The 24,076-nt window shown below is 40.4% G+C and overlaps 2 protein-coding genes across 2 annotated transcripts; one reads left to right on the forward strand and one right to left on the reverse strand.

Annotated features, from left to right (window-relative positions):
• Positions 1-1,106: 1,106 nt before the first annotated feature.
• LOC120448487 lies at positions 1,107-2,041 on the reverse strand. The gene has a single exon (XM_039630516.2). It carries the CDS (start codon positions 1,913-1,915, stop codon positions 1,727-1,729), a length of 189 nt encoding a protein of 62 aa, XP_039486450.1. The 5' UTR covers positions 1,916-2,041; the 3' UTR covers positions 1,107-1,726.
• A 5,091-nt stretch (positions 2,042-7,132) lies between these two features.
• Positions 7,133-23,723, forward strand: LOC120449329 (larval serum protein 1 gamma chain). Its single transcript, XM_039631729.1, has 3 exons — positions 7,133-7,271; positions 20,618-21,490; positions 21,549-23,723. The coding sequence occupies exons 2-3, from the start codon at positions 21,149-21,151 to the stop codon at positions 23,658-23,660; spliced, it is 2,454 nt and encodes an 817-aa protein (XP_039487663.1). The 5' UTR covers positions 7,133-7,271; positions 20,618-21,148; the 3' UTR covers positions 23,661-23,723.
• Positions 23,724-24,076: the final 353 nt, after the last annotated feature.

Genomic DNA, 24,076 nt, shown 5'->3' on the forward strand with positions numbered 1-24,076 from the left:
GATTAGACTAACTCCCACAAACCACCAAGCAGTCACGCCCTCACTTTTCAAAAAATTGTATATTTTTTATTTTAATTTTTTTTCCTGCTGTTTTGACCAGAACTCCATAAAATGTTAAAATTTCTCGTTTGCACTTCCACTAGCTTTAGTAGGTAACGGGTAACGACTATAGCATGCTCTCTGCTTAATTTTATTGTCTTTCTAATTTTTAATAATATGCCAACAAATTTTCGAATATGTCTTCAACATTTCCATTAGAGTAATGTATGGTTTTTAATTCGAGTGACCAGAGGAGTAAAGCAAAATTAAGTGGCCAGAGAAGCAAGCAAATGAGGAGCGGTAATCGAGCATAAAGCACCAAATAATTATGTTTCGGCAACATTGTTGCAGTCAAGCGATGTTTTCGTCGACAGCCACGCCCCTTCTTTGTCCACCTGCCGCCCCCAAATTTACGAGAAGTTTTTGTTGGCGGTGTGTGCTTTTTTCTGAATGCGTAATTTAAATTTAGTCACTTGGAAATTTTGATAAAGGGGAATTCATAAAAAAGGCAGAAAAGGGAAAAACGGAAGGTGGTGGCAGAAAAGGGGCCTGTGGGCGTATAACAAAAACTTGTCGGCGGTAGGTGTGGACTTCATTATCGAGACTGTTCCAAAGAAACTAGTTAAGGAGGAGTCTTCTTAAAGATGGATCTATTAAAGCGGTGGTATTAAAAGAGTACATGTTGCGTTTTCTTTAATTTGCTTTTTAGTCCTTCAAAGAATTGTTTGATACTGACCCTAAATTATTGACACATTTTTACAATCCACCAACAAAATGTTAATTTTGATAACAGAAATGTCAACCCGTGCATTGCAGGATAATCAAAATTGTACACCAAAGGTGATACGCCCCCATCTCAGTTTTAGTTACCACTTAGGTCCCATACCTTTTTCGCTAATTCTGCGCTATCATTTCATATTCATGAGTCTTGAATTTCCCAACACCAAGCTAGCGGGAGTCAAGAATTTGTCCGGCACTCGCTGTCACATATAAAATCACAAAAGGTGATATATAAATATAAATACTTCATCCCTTCCATTGAAAAGTGTATATTTTTGGTGGTGTTGGATTAAAACTTTATTATTGGATTGTTTTTAAATTGGAAACGTAACAAATATGGCGAAAAACTTGAACGTCGGCCGATACGCACTTACGCTCTAGCATTAAATGTATTTAGTTTGGTAACGATGTGTTCTGGGTGTTAATCAAGTATTTATTGTGGGGTGTGAAGTAATACTTAGGCACTAATACGATTTGCTTTACTGCGTTTAGGTGTATGTTTGGTGTGAATGGGGATTTTGCAGATGCAAAATGCAAAACGCAGTCGATAACAATGTTAGCCACATCCTTGAACCATTTTCACTTACAGGCAAAATCACATGCACACTCACTCACACGACAACTGAAAACGTTGCACATACGATCCGTATGCACGCTAGTTGTTTGCTGCTCTCTTTCTGATTCTCTCCTCTCCATTTCTCAACCCATTTTTCATATTCCATTTCACTCCTGCTCGATTGGATGTAGCCAAGTGTTATGCAACTGCTTAAAGGACTTCATCTTGTGATTTCTTTGTTGATTTGCGTTGTTTGAATTGTGATTTGTGATTTGTGTGGTGTTTCCTTTTGTGCCTCATCTGTCGTGGATCTCCGCCTCATCCTTATTCTGGAAAGTGCCCTTATCCAGCTTAGAGCAGATAGCATTTCCGCCGCCAGCAGGAGCAGGTGCAGTGCCCATGGCGATAGTATCGGCAAAGGCACTTCAAATATTTATAGCCCGCACAGCAGTGATGCGAGTGCAAGTGAGAATGCGAGTGGTAGTGGCTGTAGCAGGAGCTGTCATGCAGACAGTAGGAGTAGCAGCCGCAGTCGCACATATTTTCGCGGAGTGTAAGTTCCTCTTGCCTTCACTTGTCTGGAGTCTATATTATCTGAATTTTGCCGAGCGTCCCAGCTCCTTGGCTCGCTGTTTCCCAACTGATTTCTGGCCAACGCTTCGTCTTTCGACTTGGCTTAGGTTAGTTTGAATAGCAAGTGAAATTGGTCTCCCATAGTTACGGGCAGAGGCCCAAGTTTGATCGATCACGAAGATACATTTCCGTATTTGGGAACCAACATTCGTACCACGAACCGGAGTGAGCTGTAATATATGGGTTAGCACTGTTGTTGTTATGGCAATTCGTATGAAAATCATGTCAATTGATTTTTGCCAACTACTCCTCCAGCTCCATCGCCGCCTTGTCGGATCCTGTGACTTGTAAAGTTTTACAAGTCCACAGTATGGGAGAATTCGAGAAAGCCGCAAAAAAGCTATCCTTTTTTTTTACGAGAATGAAAGGTGGTTAACTACATTTTCTCAGGATTTCCATAAATAAACAGTTTTTAAATTTCTATTTTAATGCATCTTTGATTTGTAGATCAACAGAGTATTCCGTCGTCTAGACCTACAAAATGGTTTACCTAAACAATTTTTGCCTGGTACCGCACACTTAACTCAACTCGAGTCGTATGATTAATTCGCAATGTTGTGGCTGATTTTATGACCGAAATATTTTCTGCATTTGACGCCATCGACCCAAAATAGACTTGGCTAAATGCAAATTCATGTCTGACCCACATTGGCGACTGGCGTATTAGTCACCGCCGGCGGGGATCTACAAATAGAGAGCTCTAACTACGCTTGTACTGCAATCGATGACACACGCGACAAATGCATAGCTGACGCATTGACTTGGCCCCTCGACTGTATACGTCATCTGGTTTGTGAATTCTGGCTGATATTAGATCACAAAGGTTCTCGGTCTTACAGACTCCGACGTACAATAAATGAGATCAGGTCGAGGAAATTGCACTGGGTGGTGAGGTCATCATGGTTGTGCGATAACTAGCGTGCTGAAATAGCTTATTGAAAATATTCAAACTGACCGAATTCAGTTTAGTTCCACGAACGATTTAAATCTTGCCCTTGTTTGTTTTATGTCAGTTTGGTTTTGTTTGGTTAACGCAGAATTATTTTCTTTTATTTACCATTTATTGTTTTTGGACAAATGGCAATAGCAATTGCGGCAATGGAGAAGAAAATGGGGCAGCATAAAAGTCAAAGCCAAACAAACAAATTTCAAGCAAAATGCCCGACATGTGGATGACCCCAAAGTGGCGATGGATTATTTCAGAGGGACTCAAGGGGCAATGTAGGCAAACCGGCGGTTTAACTAGTGGTGGACGTGGATGAGGGCCATTGCCACAATTTCCACAAAGCGGCACTTGCCAGGTTTTTTACACAAGTTGGCCTGCCACATGCCAACGCAAGTTGGTGCTTCTGCAACTTCCTCATGCCACATGTAACCACATCATGCTTGTATTGCAATGGAACTGCAGCGGGATTGCTGCATGCCCAACTGATTTTGCCTTGATTCGAAATTAAGACAAATTAAGCGCCTTTCCTTTCTGTAGCAACTTTGTCCTTGCATTGCCACCTCACACAACATGACAGCTTGAAGTTGGCCAGGCGAAAAAAACCGAAACTGTTTGCAACAATGGAAATATATTTTGTGGCATTGGAAGAGAAAACGATTAAGTTGATTACTTTAAGACCAAGTGTATTTCCACAGCATTATCTTTAGCTGGCTTTAAGCAAGTGATTCCTGAGAAAATTTTAAGAATTTTTATGGGTCAAAAATTAAAATAGAAAATATTAAACCAGGTTATAAAACCTAATGCTGTGACTGGGAGAGGTCAATGCTCGTAGAGTAAGAGGGTATACTCTATTCATTGAAAAGCAGCAGCCACTGTAAGTATCAGGTGAAGTATGGCCTTTCCGAACGAACAAAAAAAAAAAACTTAATCTTGATCACTAGCCGAGTCAATATTAATATGTACCTCTGTCTGTCCATAAGCTAGAAGGTTCAGTTTAACCAGGCAGATTCTATTCACATTATGCTGGCTTTTTCCATAACGCTGCGACGCAAACTCTTTTCTAACCAACTCACCGCCGCCTTAAATTGTCACATTTTATTATTTGTTTTACCTATTTTTATCGATATGCCACCAAACGATTTGGGCACGCCCACAATAGGTTGTCCATCTACAATTACATTTATTTTGGTATTATTTTTTGCAATATGTCTTTGTTTCGATAGATTTTGACCGTCCCCACGACGAAAAGATTCATTTTATTATTCAAGCACCTCTAGAATTCCAGTGAAGTGCTGGCAATGCAATATGCGGCATTAAATGCGCATCTCCGCTACCTTTCGCCGCATTCCCACCTTACCGGCACCTGAGTCCATTTCCACGTTTCATTCGTCGCTGATTCTCAGTTCCCCATCCCCTCGTTTCTGGACTCCAGGCTGCATGGGGCACGCTAGAAGTCATTAAAAGCACTAAAAACGCAACTCTCGTAAAAAGTGACCCTATCTCGTTTCATGACTTCGACTCTTTCTCCTTCTCGAAGGCCTTAGACCAGAAACGCACTGTCAGAAATGTTTGAGTCGTTAAATATGGTTTTTATACCCGTTCCTCGTAGAGTAAAATGGTATACTAGATTCGTTGAAAAGTATGTAACAGGCAGAAGAAAGCGTTTCCGACCATATAAATCGAAAAAGTATGTATAGACATAGTTAGCTATATTTATTAGCAGCACAAAACAGTCTTTAATTTAGCTGTGCATTTTTGGCCAAGTTATGACGAAAAAGGCCCCAAACCCCGCACCCCGCACACAAAAATTTAAAAAATTTTTTTTTTTTCGAAAATCGAAAAAGTATGGATAGACATAGTTAGCTATATTTATTAGCAGCACAAAACAGTCTTTATTTTAGCTGTGCATTATTGGCCAAGTTATGACGAAAAAGGCCCCAAACCCCGCACCACTCATCATCAAAAATTGGAAGAAATGTGAAAAAAATATATTTATACCCGTTACTCGTAGAGTAAAAGGGTATACTAGATTCGTTGAATAGTATGTAACAGGCAGAAGGAAGCGTTTCCGACCATATAAAGTATATATATTCTTGATCAGGATCAATAGCCGAGTCGATAGCCATTTCCGTCTGTCCGTCCGTCTGTCTGTCGGTCTATTTCATATATTTTTTCATTTTTTTATTGGTCTTCTAAATTTCTATCGATTTTTGCCACGCCCACTCTAACGCCCAAAGCTGCCACGCCCACACTTTTGAAAAATGTTTTGATATTTTTTCATTTTTGTATTAGTCTTGTAAATTTCTATCGATTTGCCTAAAAACTTTTTACCACGCCCACTCTAACGCCCACAAACCGCCAAAAACTGTCAGAGTTGATGACTCTTCTTCGCACTTCCACTAGCTGAGTAACGGGTATCAGATATTCGGGGAACTCGACTATTCATTCTCACTTGTTCAATCTGTAAACATTTTTTTATCAGAGACTTGATGCCCCATAAATAAGTAGTATATGCAGCGCATTGTAAATATAAACAGTCTTTTAAAATTTTATGTTAATTATGAACTTATTTTTGTGCGAAGTGCAGAGAGTAATAATGAATACAATTTGGGGCACGAAAAATAAAACAAAACAAAAACAAGAAAGAACGCTATAGTCGAGTTTCCCGACTATTAGATACCCGTTACTCAGCATTTAAATTTAAAAAGTTTTTTGGCAAATCGACAGAAATTTACAAGACCAATACAAAAATGAAAAAATATCAAAACATTTTTCAAAAGTGTGGGCGTAGCAGCTTTTGGCGATTTGTGGGCGTTAGAGTGGGCGTGGCAAAAAGTTTTTTGGCAAATCGATAGAAATTTACAAGACCAATACAAAAATGAAAAAATATCAAAACATTTTTCAAAAGTGTGGGCGTGGCAGTTTTGGGCGGTTTGTGGGCGTTAGAGGGGGCGTGGCAAAAAGTGTTTTGGCAAATCGATAGAAATTTACAAGACCAATACAAAAATGAAAAGATATCAAAACATTTTTCAAAAGTGTGGGCGTAGCAGCTTTTGGCGCTTTGTGGGCGTTAGAGTGGGCGTGGCAAAAAGTTTTTTGGCAAATCGATAGAAATTTACAAGACCAATTCAAAAATGAAAAGATATCAAAACATTTTTCAAAAGTGTGGGCGTGGCAGTTTTGGGCGGTTTGTGGGCGTTAGAGTGGGCGTGGCAACATGAATCGACAAACTTGCGCTGCGTCTATGTCTCTGGAGTCTGTATGCTTAATCCTAACTTTCTAGCTTTTGTAGTTCCTGAGATCACAGCGTTCATACGGACGGACAGACAGACGGACAGACGGACAGACGGACATGGTCATATCGACTCGGCTATTGGTCCTGATCAAGAATATATATACTTTATATGGTCGGAAACCCTTCCTTCTGCCTGTTACATACTTTTCAACGAATCTAGTATACCCTTTTACTCTACGAGTAACGGGTATAATTAACGTTATAGTCGAGTTCCTTCCTTACTCAGCTATTGGTAATGCGAACTGGAAATGTTAATATTTCATTGTCATATCGATAAAAAAGTTCAAATATAATAATAAAATCATACAAATTAACCAATTCTTTATAAGTTTGGGCGTGGCAGTATTGAGCAGTTTTTTGGCGTAACATCAAAAAAATTGACGGACGTACAGACGAACATTGGCAGATCGACGGGGATAGTGATGTTGATCATCTACCGCAACCGACTTTTCAACGAACCTAATATACCCTCTTACTCTAGGATTAACGGATATAATAACAGATCCAAATAAAAAAAATGGAACGGATGGAAAGAGAAGAGTAGACTTTACAGCTAAGAGGGAAGCATGGCCTACCTAAAATATCAAGTAAACGAAATGAAATATTCAACTGCAGTATCTCAACCCCAAAATCCAACTGACATTTACGAGCTGGTAATCGTGGGTGTATATTGGTGACCGCCATAAGGCCAAAGTGGGACATATTGATGTTACGCTGTAGCTAGGCATGTGGGAGAAGATTTAAATAGTTCGGCAATTAGCAATCTGTGTGTGATATTTAAGAGATTAAACGTTACAGCTTTTTATTATGGGATGAGTAGTAGGCTACCCAATAATTCTCATAAAAACTTTTAACTTGGATTCTCCTTATTGATGACACACTATTTTATTGCTACTGCATATCACGCACTGCTAAATTATCACGCAAAAACATATAACAGATAACATAATATAAACGTATTTAACGCAAAAATGTCTTCCCTGATACATAACCTTCAGATAACTTTCCACTATTCGTGTATGGTAAGCAATATTACACACACTACCCATTTATATTATTTTCCGAGAATAACGCACTCATAACTAATCGGCGAATCTCCGGTCCCTCCACAAGTGACTGTTTTCCATTCAAGCATAGGGTTGGTCCCCGACTTTAAATGCCTTCTATGAACTGCAAGGCAAGGCATAAAAACTCAGAACGCACAATGTAGACGATAATCAGAGAAGCCCTCCCCCTCCGTCGGCCGATTATCACCCTTTCAAGTCTCGTGCCGTGCTCCCCCATCCTTGCCTCTTAGTGACCCCTTGAACAACCCAACTTGTTGAGCTGTCTGCCTCAACTTGTAATGGAAACTTTTGTAAACTTTTCCATATAATCGCGGCAGGGGAAAATTACCACAAAAGTGACATTAGCCATATCAATTGAATAAAGGTGAAACGAAGAAAAGTATTGGCTCGAAAAGTGCCAAGTGGGTAAAATTCCATTCCTCGAGTTCAACAGATATTCCGATTATTTGCGCTCCTCATTAATAAGTCGTTTATGCCAGTCCTAAGTCACAATAACACATCATTTCAGTCGTTTTAATGAACATTTGAGCAAATTGAATTGTATTTCAAGACAACTGCGCATGACATCAGTACAGTATGTTTGTATCTGATGGATGCATTCATTGACTTTTATCCTAGACAAGAAACGCATAACTTAGTGATCAAAAAACCAGTGAGAGAAAGGACTGAAATCAGAGTTCTCTATCCGAAAACATAATATTTCGAACACTTTCATTTTTAGTGCAAAACAAAAATTCTCTACAACCACTCTACACATACACATACAAACTGCCCAAGATGGTCAACCTACATTTTTGAAATTTTTTCAAAATCCTTAACCACGCTCACTCTAACAGCGAGCCCAATTTTTTAAAATGATTTCATTGTTTTTTATTTATTAAATAATTGTAAGATATCTGATATTCGAGGAACTCGATTATTGCGATCTCCCTTGTTTTATGGTTAGCTTCGTTCCACTTCCTTTTTGACGCGATTTTTTGTTTTTTTGCAAATTCATTCACCTTATAATCGGCCAGGCCAAACCAGTTGCGGTTGTTGTGCTTTCGTCTTTTTCGGGTTTGTTTTCGTTTTCAATTTTCGTCATTGCCTCAACGTATTTTCCCGGTTTTGTATGCGCCACGAAACTCGTAATAAAAACAACGGGTAGTAAATATATTATGTATTTCGCAACGATTAAGTTCACTCAATAGTGAGAGGCTGTGGCTGTAGATGACTAATTAGAAAATCTGGGAAAATAAGAGAGAAATGCTGCGCATGCACACAAGTCAATTATCTTAAGTATGTTTTGTGTGAATATGTTCGGGCATTAAGAGTGTCCGCGAGTTGGTTTTGTTTAATGAATGAACAGAGCCTAATTTTTTCGTATTGTATGTACGTCGTTCGTTTCACTTGAATCCCAATTGAATGCGACTGCCCCGCGACAGGTAACACAAACAACATCCGATAATGTAAAAAGCGGCAAGTACCTGCCTGTATCCGTGTGGGTCTATCGAGTACGTGGCTTGAATGAAAAGTTATGAATCCATGTTGGTTTCCCTCTTTTAGCCAACATGATTTTTTGCCAAATTATCTTGGACTTCTGATCTACAGAAGCACACATAAAAAAGACAAAATCAACTTCATGAATGAGCCACGCCAATGGTAATACCAAAATATAATATTTATACCCGTTACTCGTAGAGTAAAAGGGTATACTAGATTCGTTGAAAAGTATGTAACAGGCAGAAGGAAGCGTTTCCGACCATATAAAGTATATATATTCTTGATCAGGACCAATAGCCGAGTCGATATGACCATGTCCGTCTGTCCGTCTGTCCGTCTGTCCGTCCGTCCGTCTGTCCGTCTGTCTGTCCGTCCGTATGAACGCTGTGATCTCAGGAACTACAAAAGCTAGAAAGTTGAGATTAAGCATACAGACTTCAGAGACATAGAAGCAGCGCAAGTTTGTCGATTCATGTTGCCACGCCCACTCTAACGCCCACAAACCGCCCAAAACTGCCACGCCCACACTTTTGAAAAATGTTTTGATATTTTTTCATTTTTGTATTAGTCTTCTAAATTTCTATCGATTTGCCAAAAAACTTTCTGCCACGCCCACTATAACGCCCACAAACCGCCCAAAGCTGCTACGCCCACACTTTTGAAAAATGTTTTTATATTTTTTCATTTTTGTATTAGTCTTGTAAATTTCTACCGATTTGCCAAAAAACTTTCTGCCACGCCCACTATAACGCCTACAAATCGCCAAAAACTGTGTTTAAGACTCTCCTTCTCCCTTCCACTAGCTGAGTAACGGGTATCAGATAGTCGGGGAACTCGACTATAGCGTTCTCTCTTGTTTTGTTTTTGCTTCGCAGGTGTTCCAGAAGATTCTACCCCGAGTGGGTTATGTTTTCAAATTCATTCTGGTGTTGAGGTGAATGTACCAGCAATGCAATTCAATGCTGAGAACGTTGTTCCGATTCCAATTGAATTGATTTTCCTGATGCCCATTATAGATAGATGGGTAAGTCAGTCCACAGATTTAATACAGATAGGAGAGTAATGATAGACTAATTTAAATCTTTCATACGCCTTTGTAAATATTTATTTTCTTTGGTTTAAATAGTTCTTTTTTTGTATGAATCACGCTTTCTAATATATTTATTTTCCTTGGTTTAAATATACATCGTACAGTCATATACATAGAAACCATATCGAAGACTATATTAATTTAAAGTGGCATATTTAGTTTCACATTTATACGTCTTCATAGCCACATTTAAGACATCTTATTCAACTATATAAGCTCGTCTATTCAAATGGAGAACAAGGCTAACTCGACTTACCTTTTCCTATCCGCATAAAACATCTACGAGATGTTGGGCAAATTTCCGGTTTCTGTTTTTTTGTAAAAGCCAAGACAGCATAGACGACAAAAAAGTCTTTGTACGTTTCGGTATTTTTAGTTCACACGTGCTCGGTTAATAAACTTTAAAAGACCACAACTGAATGAAGCTCTCCTCTCCGTAAGCATTAAAGTGGGCCTGGTAATAGGCAAGTCAAGTGTTGAGGCCAAACACTGCGGCTCGCACTTAGACGACACATAACACCAACAAGAAGTGAAGCAACAAAAACAAGAGCAAAACAGCTTGCGTACCCTCTACTCTCCTTACTATTTTTATTGCCTGCCTTGCCTTATCAATGTATCTTTTGTGTTTATCATTGTCGAATTTGAATTAAGCCGAGTTTGGTACACGCATATGCTTAATGCCTAATGTCCAACAAGTTCAGTGCCTTCTCGCTAGCCCGTTTCCCCTATCCTTCTTTTTTTAATTGACCACCAATTTTTTCATTTAAAAATGTACTTTTATTGAGAACTCGAGGTCCCTGAATGCAATACGTGTCCTGCAAGGATAGATATGTAAACTTTTCAGTACCATTATTAATGAAAAGTATTTCTTTATTTCCTTCAACACCCAGTTTCCATTGGCTTTTTTCGTATTACGACCTCAGCTTTTCGATCTTCGTGCCAGTCTTTTGGGTTTAGTCCTTATGTTTTAAGTTAACGATGCTTTCATTCACTAAAAAGTCTCCGCAAAATTAGATCGAGTATAAGCTTCATTAAAGCAAGCTTTTGAAATATATAGCACTTCATGCAAAGTGGGCTATAAGAGTTCACGATACCCTATGGTAGCCCTAATATTTGTGAAGTAGAAGTGACTAAAGCGTATGTAGCTATTGGTCACCGTGTGTTCGCCTTCCCATTTCTTGATCAGGATCAATAGCCGAGTCGAAATTGGCACGTCCGTCTGTGTGTATGAACGTCGAGATCTCAGGAACTATAAAAGCTGAAAAGTTGAGATTAGGCAGGCAGCGCAAGTTTCTTGTATCAAGTTTCTGTCTGTATGAACGTCGAGATCTCAGGAACTATAAAAGCTGGAAAGTTGAGATTAGGCAGGCAGCGCAAGTTTCTTGACCCATGTTGCCACGCCTACTCTAACCCCCACAAAACTGTTACGCCCACACATTTGAAAAATACAATTTTTTTATTAGTCTTGAAAATTTCTATCGATTTTCCAAAAATCTTTTTGCTACGCCCACTCTAACGCCCATAAACCTCCAAAAACTGTCAGTGTTGAAATTTCTACTTCGCACTTACACTAGCTAAGTAACGGGTATCAGAAAGTCGGGGAACTCGACTATAGCGTTCACTCTTGTTAATAGATTTCACAAATGTTGTGGAATACGGAAGTTTGAGCCTCCTCCTCCAATGTTGTTAAGTTTAGTGTTAAGGCCTTCGAGGCTATTATGGTCAAAAGGTATCATATCATATAATGGGAAATGTCCTATTACGAACTCCATTGGACCCATTTGAACAGAAGATATCCGGTGTTTATAGCTTGTTATGGGGGATCTGCTAATTTCCTGCGGAGAAAGCGGTCCCTAAATGTAACGGCAACTTTAATTGGTTGTGGAACGTTCTTCCGCTCTTACTCCAAGTTAAATGACGAATGGAGGAATGCAGGTATTGGCAAACGTTTCGGTTCTGCCTTCAACGACGGGATGTAAAATTGTTTGCACAAGTGCTTGTTTCTGTTACTGCTGTTGGGCGCATTAAATTTAATGCTCTACTAAAATATTTCTATCAAAGTGATAGCATGAACATTTTCTCCTGATATTTTGGAGGTGGCCTTTGTGTTGTGTGGAATGGTGTATTAAAATTTTATATGCATTATAAAATTGTATTTTATGTCACTCCTAAACTTGCCATTAGCCTTGGTCCCATGCGCCGGAAAAAGTAGAAACCATATAATGTTTTTGAAAGTCGATTTCATCCCAAGAAAAGTTTTGAATTCGAGTGTTTCTTTCAATTGCATTGTTCTGAAATAAAAAGGAACAACTCGCCCGTAAAGTTTCAAATATCTTTCTATGCCGTGTAATCGCAAACGCAAATAGAATGAGCAAATAGAATAAATATTTGCTCACAAATGACCACCATAAATTTATTGAGCTGAAAATCGTCATCGAATTTTGTGAGTCCTCTTCGGTTTGTTTTTAGTTTTCCGCTGTGTTCTTAAATCGAAAAAAAAACTTTCTTGTTGAGGAACATAAAAATTTTTTAATATCAAATTTTGTGATAAACAATGATTTTGCATTCGCCCAGCTTAATAAAAATATTTTTTGTTTGAGCATACCGAGTGTATCACTTGTTAAGAATAGACTACAACAAAAAATTGTTCTTTACTGTGTAATGTGTCGGATTCTCCCGCTGCGCTTCGTCACTATTTGGACTGCCGTAAACAGTCATATTGTTGTAGTTTGTTATACCCGTTACTCGTAGAGTAAAAGGGTATACTAGATTCGTTGAAAAGTATGTAACAGGCAGAAGGAAGCGTTTCCGACCATATAAAGTATATATATTCTTGATCAGGATCAATAGCCGAGTCGATCTGGCCATGTCCGTCCGTCTGTCCGTCTGTCTGTCCGTCCGTATGAACGCTGAGATCTCAGAAACTACAAACTATAAAGTTGAGATTCGGCATACAGACTCCAGAGACATAGACGCAGCGCAAGTTTGTCGATTCATGTTGCCACGCCCACTCTAACGCCCACAAACCGCCCAAAGCTGACACGCCCACACTTTTGAAAAATGTTCTGAAATTTTTTCATTTTTGTATTGGTCTTGTAAATTTCTATCGACTTGTTGCCACGCCCACTATATCGCCCACAAACCGCCAAAAACTGTCAGTGTTGAAGACTCTCCTTCGCACTTCCAATAGCTGATTAACGGGTATCAGATAGTCGGGGAACTCGACTATAGCGTTCTCTCTTGTTTTTTATACATAAGAAAGGAAATCTCGAAAACAAAAAAAAAACAATAGTAGAAATATCATATTTTAATATGGGGTTGAACAATTGTAAAAAATGTTACACATTTAAGCGATAAAATTACAGTATAAAAAATAAACTTAACTAATGTAAAGCATCTTATCAGTGTTCTGAATCAGCCCGAATTCGATTTTTTTTTTTTGTATTTTTTTATGTTTTTAAGGGGCAATAAAATTATCTGCAGCCACATTCGATACACAAAGGACAACAAGTGCGGCATCGCACGACGACGACGAATATGAGTACGAAAGCCAGTGCAACGACCATAACTCATGCGACAGTTAGATGCGAGCACTCAGATAGGCCGGGGCCATCTGAACAAATCCGAGAGCCATGATGGCACCGAGCATGTGGATGGACATGAGGTTAGAGCTGACTAAATGAGGCACTTTAGCAGACTGCTGCGCCGCCAATTGCAGAACGACTGCACTCCTTTGAATTATGAGGGCGCTTTTGGAAATGGGATCGTGATGCGATAGTCGGCGAAAAGAAATATCGAAAAATATAAGTACAAAACAAAAATACTAAAAAATTTTCCTTTTGTGTAGAAAAATAGTCGTACCAACTCGGTTCCCCATATAAAACATATTGGTCGTGGAGAATCTTACTAACTCGTTATATCCTTCTTCTACTATCGAACTAATTTGTCCATCCCCGTGTATTTGCTGCAATGCATTGATTGAGTGTTGAGAGGAAAAGATGCGGCGCTGTGTTCTGTTTATTATGTTTGTCCAGGCCAGCAAGGCCATAAAATTTCATTGCCTTGCTGGCGAAAAATAAACCAGAAAGTCAGGAGTGGGACGAGAAGCAAAAGTAGACGCCTGCCATGAGAATATGAAAAGGACGAAAGCATACCTCCAACGGGAACACAAACAAACCGTTTTGGTCATCTCAATGGCTGCGACCTGTTTTCAGTGCTGAGTTTGCAGACAGGTGCATCGTGGGACGAGTATTTTTTATATTATTGTTTGGCTGATGGGGACTGGTACTCCCCGCCCTTGCGCCATTGCCCAGAGGCGTAGCGTCGTCATAATAAACCAATAAAACGTTGCTGCTGCCGTCGCTGTAGCCACTTGCAGTTCCAATCAAGTGATTTTTATTACCAGCCGCGAGTCTAGGGGCACTATGGGCTATAAGTGGCCATAGTAATGGTATAAACATACCTAAAACATAGTAAACTACCGCCTGAGAGCCCAAAATTAACCAAAGATTTTGGAATACTTAATATTACCACGAATTTTGGTTGCACTAAAGGGGTATGAATATATTTTTAAAATTTGTGTACCCAGAACTAGTTGGCTAAAATTGGTGTCAGTTTTAATTCATACTTCTAGGATGCTAGGATTACATGTTCTTTAAATTGATTTAATAACAGAAAAAACAGTAATTTTTCTTATATCCCATAATAGGCTTAAAACTTATTACTAGTTCTTGCATAGCCAATAAGTTAGGGTAGCACCCCTTGTGCAGTAACAGCACTGAAAACCACATTCAAAAACGTGTAATGAGCCGCTTTCTTCACTCGGGGGTTTCCCCTTTTGCTGATTCTGGCGCTGCCGCTGCATGGTAAATAGCTTTCGATTGCATGCCTCCTTGTCTAAGTCTCATAACGGAGGCAAAGTTGCGGTAGGTTTCGAGGGGACTGGGGTTTATACACCATATAAGGGGCCGCTTCAACTGCTTGACTGAGATGGACGCGGCGCGATTGCTTTAGTCATGGTCTGTGAAACACGTGCGATAATTATGGTAATATTTGCATTTGCGTGTGGCTTCGTTAAACAGTTGAGTGAGTTGCTGGGCGCCAAGACGCGACTCGATCGCCCAAGAAGACCACTTCCGAAGAATTGGCCACGTTTTCGGGGCTATGACTTGCAGGAAATCAGCTGCTCCTTATAAATTGATCCCGATCCCCTATCGCTAGTTGATGCTTAATGGCCTTTTAAACAGCCGACACAGCCCCCGATTCGCCCCACCAGCCCCACAATTCTTCGCAGGCTTTCATTTATACCGGATAGCTAATTATTTTTTTTTAATTTAATGAATGCAGTATTTTGTATTATTCTACATAAGATCTCGCGATCTTTGTTTTCTTGGGAACTATAAGAGCTAGAAATCCAAGATAACGAATGCAGATTCTATATGCCTTGTTTCCCTTAGCTCAGAAACGGATATCTGATAGTCGAGAGTTCCCTCTGCTTTTTATTTTGCTAAATGAGAAAACTAGATAGCTTAAACATGACTGTAGAGTTGCTGGTCTTTCAAATGGGTATCTGATACTTGAGGAACTCGACTATAGCGTTCTTTATGTTTTTGTTTGGCACTTGGTGACGCAAATTACAAGTGCACCCAAATACTGAGGAAATTAAACTTTACGATTGACCATTAAAAATTATAATATCTTTTATTGATTCTCGTATAATAGTTAATGGTTAATATTTGTGAACTCCGCAAACCTAAAAACTTTTATATTTATTCATAAACAATATTCAAAATAATGTAGGTATGCGCTAAGCGCTACCAATAAAAAAAACGACAATAAAGTCAAACGAAAAGTCGAAAAATACTTTTCGATTTGGATCCTATTCTACCTGGCCCAGGTCATCGAATGCATTTCTCCCTGATTTCAGATTCCCAGATTCCCTACTGTCTGTTCAAGTCCACTTCGATTACGAAATGTTGTATAAATCCACGCTGACCTTATTTGCTGCCTGCATACAAGTATGTATGAGACGATTCTTGGTTTTAGAACCCGAAAATTCGATTCTGCTTTGATTTGCCGCCATTGGAATTCCAAGAAGGATATCGCCCCGTCTTATTCGCTTTCTGGCCTCGGGACGCTAAGCTTTTTTTATTGCGCTGTTCTCATTTAAAGCATTTTATGGCATTTTGTTTAAGTTGCCGCTTCATTATGATTTTTATGGCCACTTTAGCATGGCCCCTCCAAAGGATTCGCCATCTCTCAATTTTTCACTTCTTAGGTTGGAGAAGGCATTGTTTAGGCCTCGTTATGTTCGAATACTCCGAGAAGGTTCAACGTTGGAGCCGAAACACCAGCATAAAAACAGCTCTTAAGGCTCGTTATAATTTTAGTTTTTCAATTTTTATTTTTCGTCTTCTTCGCGCGAATTCACTGTGCATCTCGGCCAGGTGATTGCCCTTTCGAGCATCTCTCACGTAGTATTCGCTTTAAATATCCTTGGGGTCCAAATTGGAACTGTTCTTGGCCGCGTCCCCTTCGTTTCCTCCTGAACCACGATTCGATTTCGATCTTGTTCTATTTTCAACTCGAAATGAAATCGCTCCACTTAATACAAACCATTTAAATGAACATAAATTTGTATAATGCTTTCACTATTCAAAATATATAAATATACCATTTGGAGTTTTATACTATAATATATACATATATTTATAATATATACATATATATATTTTGAAGGTTTGATTCCCTTAAGTTTCACTACATGCATCCTCTTGTGCAGTTCAATGAGCTGTTGCAAAGTAATTCCCCGCAAGCTCGAATTCCTCAGAAAAGCGTAAAATTATCTCCCCCACCGCAGTTTTGCCCCACTCAGGAACAGAATGAGAATTAAAAACACATAAATGTCTCTTTCGGAAATCTTTTTGTTTTATGGAGCATCCTTTTCGGACCAAAACTAAACCCAAAGGAACTGTAGAGGAGCCAAAGACTTCCCCTCTTTGAGGGGCGGTGTCTAAGCCACAAATTTGACGCAAGCGCAACGTACACACATATGCACATACATATAAACAAAGACGCTTCAATGCCAGACGGTGCCCGGTGAACTTGACAATGAACTCGCGGTGGACCGAAATTTAAAGGCGAGCAGTAAGAGGTTCTTTACCTATTTCCTGTCCTGTCCCGACTCCCCGACTCATTGAAGAGCGAAGATGCCTACCTAACAATAGAGGCCACAGCTTCAAATACATATACAATGACAGAGCCACAGATTTCGGATGAAACACATTCAGATGCACTTCGCAAATTAACGCCCTAAATCTGTGGGATCTCATTCCGAACCCCTGGATCATGTCCTCTATTTTTTATTGTCCGTTCGGTGTGGGAATGTCTACGAAAGAGAGCGATAAATACAGTAGGGCTTCTACGAACTGGTCGGCGATCGGTCCTTCAAAAGCATGTTGTAATCTCTTTCCGATGTCAAATCATATTAATTAATGCAGAATCGTCAGCCTTTATTTAATATGAGCTAGAATAAAAACGACTCGATTTGGAATAATGTCACGATGCATTGTCGAAATTCTTCAGTGAAAACAAAGTATATAAAAATCTATTAAATTCCCAATGCCACTCAGTCCAGTTCAGAGCCGACCACACCCTCTTGGGCAAATTTAGTTTTCTTTTAATCATCTGCCAATGACTATTACAATGACCCTATCGCATCCAAGTTTGTTTACGAACTAAAAATACGGCTTCTGCAGCTAATGCCGGCTTCCGCAGTTGATATATTGGAGCGTTTTGTTGTTCTTCGAATGTCATCATAATTTTCATTAACTTGTTTTTCTTTGATTTGCGTTTCAAGGGTGTTTGAACTCAACCCCAGGGATGAAATACAAAAGTGGGGCTAGAAATGCGGTTGCATATCGAACTAAAAAGACTATGTTATAAATCAGGTATTTAAAATGGGAAGTTAGTCAAAACAAGAAAGAACGCTATAGTCGAGTTTCCCGACTATTAGATACCCGTTACTCAGCATTTAAATTTAAAAAGTTTTTTGGCAAATCGACAGAAATTTACAAGACCAATACAAAAATGAAAAAATATCAAAACATTTTTCAAAAGTGTGGGCGTAGCAGCTTTTGGCGCTTTGTGGGCGTTAGAGTGGGCGTGGCAAAAAGTTTTTTGGCAAATCGATAGAAATTTACAAGACCAATTCAAAAATGAAAAGATATCAAAACATTTTTCAAAAGTGTGGGCGTGGCAGTTTTGGGCGGTTTGTGGGCGTTAGAGGGGGCGTGGCAAAAAGTGTTTTGGCAAATCGATAGAAATTTACAAGACCAATACAAAAATGAAAAGATATCAAAACATTTTTCAAAAGTGTGGGCGTAGCAGCTTTTGGCGCTTTGTGGGCGTTAGAGTGGGCGTGGCAACATGAATCGACAAACTTGCGCTGCGTCTATGTCTCTGGAGTCTGTATGCTTAATCCTAACTTTCTAGCTTTTGTAGTTCCTGAGATCACAGCGTTCATACGGACGGACAGACAGACGGACAGACGGACAGACGGACAGACGGACATGGTCATATCGACTCGGCTATTGGTCCTGATCAAGAATATATATACTTTATATGGTCGGAAACCCTTCCTTCTGCCTGTTACATACTTTTCAACGAATCTAGTATACCCTTTTACTCTACGAGTAACGGGTATAAAAATAAAATATGTATAATAATTATTTAAATAGAAATTGCTTACAAATTTTCCTTTTTGAAAACACAAAGTTTATTTTTTGTATTAAAATATTATAAGTAAAATAGCTATGAAGGTATAGGAAACGTGGTATCGTCCCTTTATTTTATCGACATTGACGTCAATTCTGCAAAATGGGGGAAAATGAGAGGCAAGTGAGCACTTTTCCACCCATTCGTACGCAGCATTATTAGCTAAGTTTACAGACACATTTGTCAATTTTATGGTGCCAACAGGACGATGTATGGCTTTCGAGCTTTTCGGGGCAAAACGATGCCGCATTGCAATTATTATGAATCATTTCCGGACAGCTTTGGTAAGGGTAGTTCAAGTGGTTGAGAAATCCTTGAAGGATGAGGGGGCTGAGTTAATTACCGTCAACGCATCGCGATGAGAACTTTTAAATTTATTTGGCCAATTTGGAAAACTTTTCATATTTTTGTATTGCGACACTTATTAATATCTAAAGCGATCTGAAATATAAACAAGAGAGAACGCTATAGTCGAGTTCCCCGACTATATGATACCCTTTACTCAGCTAGTGGCGTAATAGTTTGCGTGGCAACACGTTTTTTGGCAAATCGATAGAAATTTACAAGACCAACACAAAAATAAAAAAAATATCGAAACATTTTTCAAAAGTGTGGGCGTAGCAGCTTTGGGCGGTTTGTTGGCGTTAGAGTGGGCGTGGCAACATGAATCGACAAACTTGCGCTGCGTCTATGTCTCTGGAGTCTGTATGCCGAATCTCAACTTTCTAGCTTTTGTAGTTCCTGAGATCTCAGCGTTCATACGGACGGACAGACAGACGGACGGACATGGCCAAATCGACTCGGCTATTGATCCTGATCAAGAATATATATACTTTATATGGTCGGAAACGCTTCCTTCTGCCTGTTACATACTTTTTAACGAATCTAGTATACCCTTTTACTTTACGAGTAACGGGTATAACTAGATTTAATGTTTATTAGACATACCTCTTATAGTGACTTATGTTTACATATTTCCATATACTTAATTCTGTTCAGTTGTAAGACTGAATTTTCGTTTCTATTTGATGATCGATGACGGCATTGGCTTGACCTTTCTGAGTACGTTTGATTTTATTGAAAAAGTTTTCTTACTCCCAACACTCTCCGATCCAGAGCGTAAATCATATTTTATGACCATCATTATTACATAATTTGTATGCTTTGCAAATGGTACTGCTGCTGGATCTGAGGAGGAAAACTTGGTCTTGTGTTCTTGAGCGAGGACCTTGTTGCACATTTGCCAGCTCAGATACATTTTCCTCGACTGCATAGGCGTTGATAAAAGTTTTTCGCCTTATTCATGTTTTATCAGCCTTTTTAGAATTCATACTTTTTCTTTAAATAAAATTTGGCATTAAAGCGAGAAAATCAGACAAAATGCGATTGCCAAATTTCCTGTCGGCTAATGAATAATATATAAGATAACATATAAAATATACAAGAGGTAGAAGGATCACTAGCCAAGTCTATCTGCCCGTTTTGTATGAACGTCGACAACTTCGATAGATTAAGTTGCCGATTCTAGAAGTACATTTCTATCAATTTGCCAAAAAAGTATTTGTCACGCATTTGTCAATTACTGTCGCCACATTAAACTCCCAACGTCTTGAAATAAGGAGACGACAACTTGATCCCTGTTCGATCCCCCCAAATGCAAAATCAAAGATGAAGCACTGAAACACGAACTGTCAGTCGGTGGAGATGATAACTGATTAGTTGCATAAGCTGGCTTTTAATATGCAATTTTCGTTTGGGATTTTTACCAAGGCCAAGGAATTAGCGGGGCATACATGTAGTCACATACATAAAATAAATACGTAATGTTGGCCAAACGACTGATACACGATTATAGCAAATCAAATTCTACCCAATATCAACACAGGGCGGGGAAAGGCATTTTGCACATCTGTTTGAATTTCACTCACAATTTTCACTCTCTTTTTTCGGACAGACATGGTTAGGCAAAGAAAAAGTAATAACATACCCAAATATAATAAAAAGAAGGGGAGAGTCAGCAGGAGTACGGTGCAGGGGTGTAATGCACGTTATGTATAATACCAAAATCAAGGTAAATTTCCATTGGATTCACCAGCCCTGAACGCGAGTCATACGGTTCCGGATGCAAAATATTCCTCAAAAGAAATGAAAACACCTAAAATTAAACTTGAACTGATACGTCTTATGCACATATCAGTGAGGTGGGCAGTTCAAAGCCATCACGATGCTCTAAATTATTATCGCAGTGCAGCGAAAAATTCACAGTCACCGTCGCCAATAAAGATCAGTAATTATACAACAGGAGCGCGTTTGGAGACGATTGACGAGGTCGTGGGTCTTATCTTATCACCACCTGTATTGAGGCCTGCCCTAGAGTGATGCGGATGACAGCATCCAAAGATAACGTGGACCGCTATTTTCGGCCGGGATTGGACCTATGCGGCGACCTATGCTGATGACGGGAGTCTGCCGCTGATATGGTGCAATGCAAGGCTCCAGTCGGGGGTATAAAAGACTCTGTTTGGGTGCAGTCAAGGCAACAGACTTTAGGTGTTGGTCGTTGAGCGAACCAAAGCCGGAGCAGTTGAAGGAGAAAAGAATAGGAGCGAAAGGACCAATGATGAAGTTGACCCTTGTGATACTGGCCCTCGTTGGCTGTGTGACCGCCTTCAGCGTGCCCACACAGCAGGTGAAGATCGCCGACAAGACCTTCCTAGAGAAGCAAAAGTTCCTCTTCGAGGTCGTCTACCGCATCGATGAGCCCCTCATGTTTGAGGAGTGGATTAAGATGGGCCAGAAGCTGATCACCGACAAGGCTCAATACGAGGTAAGTGCATCAGGACTACAGAGTCTTCTTAAAACCATGTCCTTCTACTTCCCCGCAGACTTTCGATTTTTACATGGAGAAATTCTGGGAATCCTACAAGCTTGGAGTCCTGCTGCCCAAGGGAGAGTTTTTCGGCGCCCTGGTCAAAACCCACCACAAGCAGGCATATGGTCTGTTCAACTTCTTCTACTATGCCAAGGATTGGGAGACCTTCGTCCGCAACGTCGCATGGGCCCGCATCCACGTAAACGAGGGCATGTTCGTCTATGCCCTGACCCTGGCCGTCCTCCACAAGCCAGAGTTCGAAGGTCTGATCCTACCCCAGATATACGAAATCTTCCCCCAGTACTTCTTTAACAGCAAGTTCGTGTACGCGGCCGAGAAGTTCGACTATGAGGTCTTCAGCAAGCTGATCATGTACGAGAAGGAGTACAAGGATATCCTTTACAAAGACTACAGTGAGTTCACCGGCAACTTCTATTTCTACACCAAGGACTGGAAGACATGGCAGTGGTACAAAATGATGGGTCTGGACCAGGAGTGGTACGTCGAGGACAAGTACTTCCTGCGGGAAAACTTTGCCCAATTTGTGAACGATCCCAAGTACGTTGATGTTGTCAAGGGCCTAAAGAAGTTTTACATGCCTGTCGACTATACCCGCGACATCGATTTCTTCAACGATGAAACCAAGATGAGCTACTTCACCGAGGATCTTGGCTGGAACGCTTACTGGTACTACCTCAACATGGACTACGCCTTCTTCTTAAACGGCAAGCAGTTCGGATTGGACAAGGACCGTCGCGGCGAATACTGGATCTACAATGTCCAACAGATTCTGGCCCGATACTACCAGGAGCGCCTGGCCAACGGCTTCGGAGAGATCCCCGAGTTCTTCTGGTACAAGCAAATAGAGTACGGCTACGATCCCCAGCTGATATACTACAACGGCATCGGCTACAGCTACCGCAAGAACTACTACGACTTCTACACCTACGGCAATTTTGAGATGTACAACCAAATCCAGAACTTCTTCAGCCGCATCTACAAGGTACTAGAGACAGGATTCTACAAAACCGCCGACGGTCAGGTGTTTGACCTCCACAAACCCGAAGCCATTAAGATTGTAGGCAACTACCTGCAGGGCAATGCTGACACCTTTGACAAGTACTTCTTTAACTACTACTACATGCTGGCCCATATGTACTTCGCTGATGTGGACTACACTGACATGGAGGTGTTCCCTAACATTTTCCTGAACTTTGAAACCATGCTGCGGGATCCCTTCTTCTACACCTTCTACAAAAAGTTCACCGATGTGTTCTACACCTTCAAGTACTACCTGAAGCCGTACACCCAGAAGGATCTCTTCTACGAGGGCATCACCATCAAGGATGTGAGCGTCAGCAAACTGGTAACATACTACGATATAGTGGACTTCGATGTGACCAACTTGCTCAACGACAAGATGACTTTCGTCGACGGCCAGTACGTATGGGACAAGGCTCTGTTGGCCCGTCAGGCCCGCCTTAACCACAAGCCCTTCAACTTTGAGTTCACCATCGAATCAGACAAGGTGCAGAAGGGAGTTGTCCGCGTCTTCCTGGGCCCCAAGTTCGACGAATACGGCCGCGTGATCCCACTGGACTACAACCGAAAGAACTTCGTGCAGATCGACAGCTTTGTGTACCCCTTCATTGCCGGTACTAACACCATCAAGCGCAGCTCCAAGGAGTTCAGCTGGACCGCTGAGGACAGGATCACCTACACCGAGCTCTACAAGTACGTGATGCTGGCCAGCGAGGGCAAGTACGACTTCCCCCTGGACATTAGCGAGCCCCACAACGCCTTCCCCGACCGTCTGGTACTGCCCAAGGGATGGGAGCAGGGCATGCCCATGCAATTCTACTTCTTTGTCTCGCCATTCGCCGAGGAGTACGAACAGTTCTCTAACTTCGATTACACCTACTCCTCGGGAGTTGGCTCTGGCACCCGATTCGTGGACACTAAACCCTTCGGGTATCCCTTCGACCGGCAGATCGATGAGTCAGACTTCTTCGTGCCCAACGGCTTCTTCAAGGATGTCAAGGTCTACTACGTCGACACTTTCGCCAAGTACTTTGAGAAGAAGTACGCCCAGTTCGGCTCCTTCGACTACTCCATCGAATACTAAGCAACACAGGATCTAGCTCTTAGCACACATTAACTGTAACGAATTGCAATGTCGCATGCAAAATAAAAACCAATACCAAAAAAAAAATTTGAAAATAAATCAAAAATAAAGCTATACTAAAAATAATTAACTCCTCATTACTTTTTAGTTAGCCACGCACATCTTTTGAAAGCTAACCTTAGCTTGTTCTCAACAATAACAAGCCGTGTGTGATATTATTACTAGAACTAAGGAAACTTTTTCCTTTATGAGAATTTTGAATATTTTGGGATCACCTGAAGCACAAAATGTCTTTCGTACTAAAAAAGAAGTAAAGCCGCCTAGTGGCATATGGGTTAATGCCTGCTCGGCGGCTCCCGAGTCAAATTGAAACCGAAAACTGAACGCTGGAGTCCTTTTTCTTCTTGGGTTCTTCT

This window comes from Drosophila santomea, chromosome 3L, assembly GCF_016746245.2.
Source record: "Drosophila santomea strain STO CAGO 1482 chromosome 3L, Prin_Dsan_1.1, whole genome shotgun sequence".
Lineage (NCBI taxonomy): Eukaryota > Metazoa > Arthropoda > Insecta > Diptera > Drosophilidae > Drosophila > Drosophila santomea.